This window comes from Lucilia cuprina, chromosome 6, assembly GCF_022045245.1.
Source record: "Lucilia cuprina isolate Lc7/37 chromosome 6, ASM2204524v1, whole genome shotgun sequence".
Taxonomy (NCBI): domain Eukaryota; kingdom Metazoa; phylum Arthropoda; class Insecta; order Diptera; family Calliphoridae; genus Lucilia; species Lucilia cuprina.
This window is the reverse complement of record NC_060954.1, coordinates 43,376,310-43,382,309: the sequence shown is the minus strand read 5'-3', so window position 1 is coordinate 43,382,309 and position 6,000 is coordinate 43,376,310. Positions and strand designations below refer to the sequence as shown.

General features: G+C 30.3%; 1 protein-coding gene across 1 annotated transcript in view; it reads right to left on the bottom strand.

The window, feature by feature from the left end:
• Window positions 1–5,057, bottom strand: part of LOC111675214 (tetratricopeptide repeat protein 37) — a 5,487-nt gene extending 430 nt beyond the window's left edge. The window contains exons 1-13 of the mRNA XM_023435941.2: window positions 4,880–5,057; window positions 4,588–4,802; window positions 3,598–3,793; window positions 2,948–3,543; window positions 2,813–2,890; window positions 2,443–2,752; window positions 2,267–2,383; window positions 1,775–2,142; window positions 1,531–1,713; window positions 1,266–1,471; window positions 379–1,210; window positions 141–315; window positions 1–77 (exon numbers count right to left, since the gene is read on the bottom strand). The exon at window positions 1–77 is cut by the window's left edge and continues 111 nt beyond it. Of these exons, the coding sequence (XP_023291709.2) occupies window positions 1–77; window positions 141–315; window positions 379–1,210; window positions 1,266–1,471; window positions 1,531–1,713; window positions 1,775–2,142; window positions 2,267–2,383; window positions 2,443–2,752; window positions 2,813–2,890; window positions 2,948–3,543; window positions 3,598–3,793; window positions 4,588–4,802; window positions 4,880–4,969 (3,443 nt within the window). The 5' untranslated portion in view covers window positions 4,970–5,057. The remainder of the gene's footprint in view (window positions 78–140; window positions 316–378; window positions 1,211–1,265; window positions 1,472–1,530; window positions 1,714–1,774; window positions 2,143–2,266; window positions 2,384–2,442; window positions 2,753–2,812; window positions 2,891–2,947; window positions 3,544–3,597; window positions 3,794–4,587; window positions 4,803–4,879) is intronic.
• Between the last annotated feature and the right edge of the window lie 943 nt (window positions 5,058–6,000).

Below are 6,000 nucleotides of genomic sequence, written 5' to 3'. Positions count from 1 at the left end.
ACTTTACGCAATTCGGCACATTGTGGAAATATATGAACACGTGTCATTAGATAGGTAAGTGCTTTGCGAGGTTGTTGCTATTATGAAGAGAAATTATTAAAGGTTTCGTTAATATCATGTAAAAATTTTGTTTAACTTACATTTGCTTTATAATATTGTGCTGTTAAATAGGCAATATGAGCAGCATGCTGTTCAGAATCTTCATATTTTTTCAACTCTATCAATATGGTCTCAGACAATTGATTGTCTTGATGTAGAATACCCAAAGCACAGGCAGAATACAAGGCTTGTATGGGAGAGTCTTTGAGAAGTATGCTAAAAAGTTATTAAATTTATAAAAATTTATATACTTTTGGAATATTTAGAACGTAAACATACCACTGATATAAAATAGTTTTGGTATCAGCTTCTCCTTGAAATGCATAAACCATGGAAGCCATGGCTACTAAAATTCTTGCCGCTTTATCATCCTCAACACCAGCCACACTTTTTAGTACAGAACTATAAACCGAATATGATTCTTGATGTTGACCAGCCTTAAAATAGGCCAAAGCTAAACCTATAATAGGCTTAAATGAAGCTTGTGTAACCTTATTAAAAGCATTTATAGCTTCATTGGGTTCATTTAGTTTAAGATAAACATAACCTAAATTTGTATACATAAGATCACGTTCAGTACCGGGAGCAGCGTTTTCAGCTGCCTTAGCGTATGCCCTTAAAGCCGGTCTATAAAGTTGCTGACGTTCACTTAGAAAACCTTGGAAAGAGTAAGCCGAAGCTGAAGAGTTATTTTCTTCGATAATATTATACCAATTGATGGCATCCAATGCCACAGTATCGGCATACATGATCTCAATGGCATATCTATAATGAGGCAATTGACACTTTTCCTTATTTGATAGGATATTACAAACCCAGTGGGCATAACCAAGGGACGATTCAGCATGATACTCGAATTGTTGACAATGACGGAATAAATCAACAGCTTCTACTTCTTCTGCTATAGCTTCAGCAATCATGGCCTGACCTATCCAAGCATTAGGATAAATGGGTGATGACTGTTGGGCTCTTTGAAAAGCCTGATTGGCCAGCTTTATTTCCTTTAGTTTTAAATATAACACACCTAAATTAGTCCAAGTTGTATAGGATTTACGCTCAATATTTAAAGCTTGTATAAAGCAATGTTGGGCCAAAGGTAAATTGTCCATAACTAGCAGAAGTCAAAGGTTAATATTTTCCAATTTACAATATATTATATTACCCACCTGAATGCATATTAATAACACCTAATAAATTCCAATTATGCCATCTATTTGTTTGTTCCTTAATAGCAATTTGACAAGCTTTCGTAGCCAATTCTAAATGCATTTTTGCCTCTTCAGGCATATAGTCGGCAGAATAGTAAGAGCACAAAGCCAATTCATACCACATATAAGTATTTTGTTTAATTTTCAAGGCGCAAGTATAAAATCTATAAGATTAGCAAAAATAAGCCTTTAAATTAATGATTTCCTATATAACTTAACCTACCTTAGTGCCAAACTTAATAAATCTTTGCGTGTCAAGCAGACTACGTCGGTATCTCGATTAGCCAATTTACCACTAACATCAAGATTTGCCAAAGATTCGGGCATTTGGGCCGTTGCCACAAACACATTGGCCACTAAACGCCACAGCCAAACCATATTTAAATTTTCAGGGTTCAAGAAACACCTTAAAATTTATAATTGTTAAGAAATATTCATAGCTAAAACTAAATGATCTCCATGTTCACCTTTGCAGCATATTGATAGCCATTTGTAAATGATGTTTAGCTCTGCCAAAACGATATTCCAACTTTAAATTATTTGCCAAGCCAATATGTGCCTCGGCTGCACCCTTCAAAGCGGGCAAATAATTTTCATTATCTTTAAGTAAACTATCAAAATCTTCAATGGCCTCTGGAAACATTCGTATAGTTGTCTTCGTTAAGGCTATTTGTAGCTTGGCGTATAAGTTATCCGGCTGCATTTCAAGAATTTTTTGAAATACACGTATAGCTGAGTTGTAGGAACCTCTTTCAGCATAAGCATCCCCTAAGGATTCCCAATATATTATGCAGGTTACATCATGCTTAATGGCAGTGCGGAATGATTGTATTGCCTAAGGTTTTAAAAGTTTAAATAAGTATTTTTTAGCATAAAACATTTATTGACAACAAAAACTAATTGCATATTTAAGCTGCAAAAGAAGAATAATATTATTTATATTTTAAATAAAAAATTACCTCATCACACCTCTGAAAATTTAGATAATGTAGACCCAACTTGTAATGAATATGTTTTGATTTTTCCGAATTTTTTAGATATTTTAAAGTGCTCATCAGCAATGATAAATTTAAATCCTATAAAAGAATTAAAAGAAGAGTAATATTATAAATTTTATTTAAATTACAATACTAACCTCTTCCTGCAATTTTTGATATATAATTGAGAGATTTTCCACAGCTTTTTCATTTAGAGGATTTAATGTAACATTCTTTTCAAAACATTTTCTTGAACGTACAATATCATTTGTGGCCAAATAAATTCTACCCAAATAATAAAAACATTCCGAACTATAGGGCTTTAAGCGAGTAGCTTTTAAAATAGACATTAAGGCATTGTTATAATTTTGTACTTCATAATAGCATTTTCCCATTAAAAATAGAACGGAATAGGTCTCTAAGTCTGTTATCGAAGATTTTATAAACTCAATAGCTTCCGAAGGTGACCTAATATTCAATTATTAATTAAAATAGTATAAAGTATTTATGACATTTATTGATACTTACAATAAAAACTCAGCTTTACTTAACGCATCAAGTTCTAAACTCTGAAGATTGTCAGTATCTTCCAATTTGTAATAGCATCTAAAAATAAAAGGTTTAAATATTTATAAGAATGCCTCGATCATTAGTAAACAGTACCTTGCTAAAGCTTGATTTATTTCCTCAGATGGTTCTTTAGTTTTTAGTAATTTTACAGCTTCATTCAACTTGGACTTTTCATCGCTGTATGAAAGACATATAGCAAGTTCTTTGCTATCATTATCCTTAAGTTGATACCACAAGTTTTCAGCCAAACCATATGATTGCAATTGCATTTCAGTAAAAGCCAATAACTTAATTGCCACCTCATAATTGGGTTGAATAATTTGAATTCTATATAAAAGTTCTCTTGCAGCCACAAATTGTTGTGAATTATAAAGATCGATTGCTTTGACTAACAAACCTAAACTCGATTCACTATTCAATTCCAATAACTTGGAGGCATAAAAATCAATAGGATTTTTTAGACTCTCCAAACAAGCGTTTTTCGTAGAATTGTATTGTTCACAATAGATTTTGCAAATCCATTCGTAGGCGTATATATCCTCTGGATAGAAATCAATCAAATTACAGGCACGTTCCAAACACAACTTTAAATCATTTTGTTTAAACAATAACTTGATAAAACGTTTATATGCGGACAAATAAACGTCTAAGCTAGCATCCAATAATATAGATTCTAAAGAAGATTTATACTAAAAAAAAAATTAAATTTTTGTTGAAAATTTTAATGAAAAAAAACAAATTACCAATTGCTCTTCTCCAGTTTCTACAGGTAGATCATGTTGAACCCAAATACGTCCTAAATATGTTAATAAAATGGTTTTCTTTTCTTCATCTTGAGTTTTTGCAATAATACGTTTAAATACATTAAACGAATCTGGAGCTATTTTGCTATTGGTCGATATGCTAAATAGTTTCTCACAATAATGCAATTGTTTTTCACTAAAAATTTAGAATAAAAATTTAATGGAAATTAAAAACATAGAAATTTTTGTTAAAAGTAATTTTTTTTAAAAATTACAATAATTTTCAAAATAATAGTTTTTTTGAAAAGTTTATAGAAAAGTGTCTTCTTTAGAAAGAACTGAGTTTTCTTTAGACATTGATTTTCAGGCAATTTTTATAGAATATAATCTTAAAGAGAGTTTTCTGTTGAAAAATATTATTATTAGATGACGTTCTCCTTTAGAGAGTTTTTTTATAAAAAGTGACTTCTGTAGATATTCTTTTATATAAATATGTCTTCAGTAGACTTTTTTCTATAGAAACGTGTCTTTCTTAGGTAGTTTTCTATAGGAAATTGTATTCTTTAAACAATTTTCTTTAGCTACATATGTCCTATTTTAACTGATTTATAAAAAACATGTTTTCTTTAGATAGTTTTCTAAACAAATATATCTTTTTGAGATAATATTCTATAGAAAGGTATGTTCTTTAGGGATTTTTCTATGAAAAAGTACCTATCTGCTTTAAAGAGTTTTCCACATAAAATGAGCTTTATACAGTTTTCTGTGGTAGTTTACTTTTTATACTGTTTTCTTTAAAAATGAACTATTTAGACAGTTTTCTTTAGAAAAAGTATATTCTTTCCATATAAAGGCGCCTTCTTGAGATATTTTTCTGTAGAAAAGTATTTTTTTAGATATTTTTTTACAAAAAAATTCTTCTTTAAATAGTTTCGAAGTCTTTTATAACCTGACAATTTATGATAAATAAGAAGTTTAAAACCAACTTACGGCACCAATTCTATCAGTTGTTCGAAAATTTGCGGCAACTCCTCTGGGGGTGCACAATTAGACAGACCCTGTAATGCAACAGTTGGTGGTTGTGGAGAACAAAATTCAATGGCTTTGCGTAAATATTTTGCTGCTTCTTGTTTATCTGAATCTTGATAGGCAGCACCCATCAGCAGATATCCCATATAACAATTGGGTTCAGCTTTTAAAACTTCCTGTATTGGTTAAAAGAAAGACAAAGGAACACAGACAATAATGACTAATACTAATGAAACTACACCTGTATACTTACTTCACATTTTTTAATAGCATCTTGATATTTTTCGGACTTTATAGCCTCACGAACTTCTTTTAGTAAAGTTTTTGTTTCCTTAGTGGACATTTTTTATGAATTTCTATTAAATATTTTGCAAATAAATAAAAATAAAAATTTACGTACACAAGCCGGCGGGACAAAAGAGAAACAAAAACAAAATTGCAAAAAGCAGCTGTTGGTAATGTTGCCAATCTGTTTAAGACAAAAGGGATTTTGAGCGGTTTTAAATCGTTAAAAATAAAAAAGAAAAATTCCAAAATCACTTTCTATCCAAAGTGCCGGTTTACACAGGGAAAGTTTTATTTTTTGGAAAACTTTTGATTTTGTATGTGAGAGAAAGAGATGGTTGATAATTTCTTCTCTTTCTCTCGCACAAAAAATCAAACGTTTCCTTAGCAAAAAAATCCACTAAAAACGCCTGTAAAAACCAGTTAAGATAGGGTTCTATAAATCGACTTTCGAATAATCGAACAATCGACTTTTTGTCGAAAAAAGTCGAAGTCGACTATTTTGTTCCAATAAAGTCGATAACACGACTATCGTCTGTGAAAAAAGTCGAAAAGTCGACTTTGTTAATAAAAGTCGAAAATAGTCGAAAAGTCGGAAAAAGTCAAAAATTTCAAAACGGTCGATAAAAGTCAAAAAGTCGAAAAAAAAGACGGAAAGTCGACTATTTATAAAATACTTATAGTCGAATAGTCTAAAAGTCAACTTTTAATTAAATGCAAAAAGTCTAAAAATCTACTTTTCAATAAATGCAAAAATTCGAAAAGTCGACTTTTAACTAAACGCAAAAAGTCGAAAAGTCGACTTTTAACTAAATGAAATAAAGTCAAAAAGTCTTTTTGCTTAAAATATTTAGAAAGATTGAGTTCTATAAGTTAAAAAAATCAAATGTTTTATTTTTTTAAATAATCCCCATTTTAACATACTGACTGCTGCAGGGTATCATGTGGTCGGCTATGCCCTGCTATTCATTAATACTTGTCAATAGAAAATTTTATCTAAGGAAAATGTTAATTTAAAAGAATTTTTGAACAGTTTTCTATAGAAAACTTTGTAAACGTTTAGATTTGAGTATAGTTGTTGTTATCGAT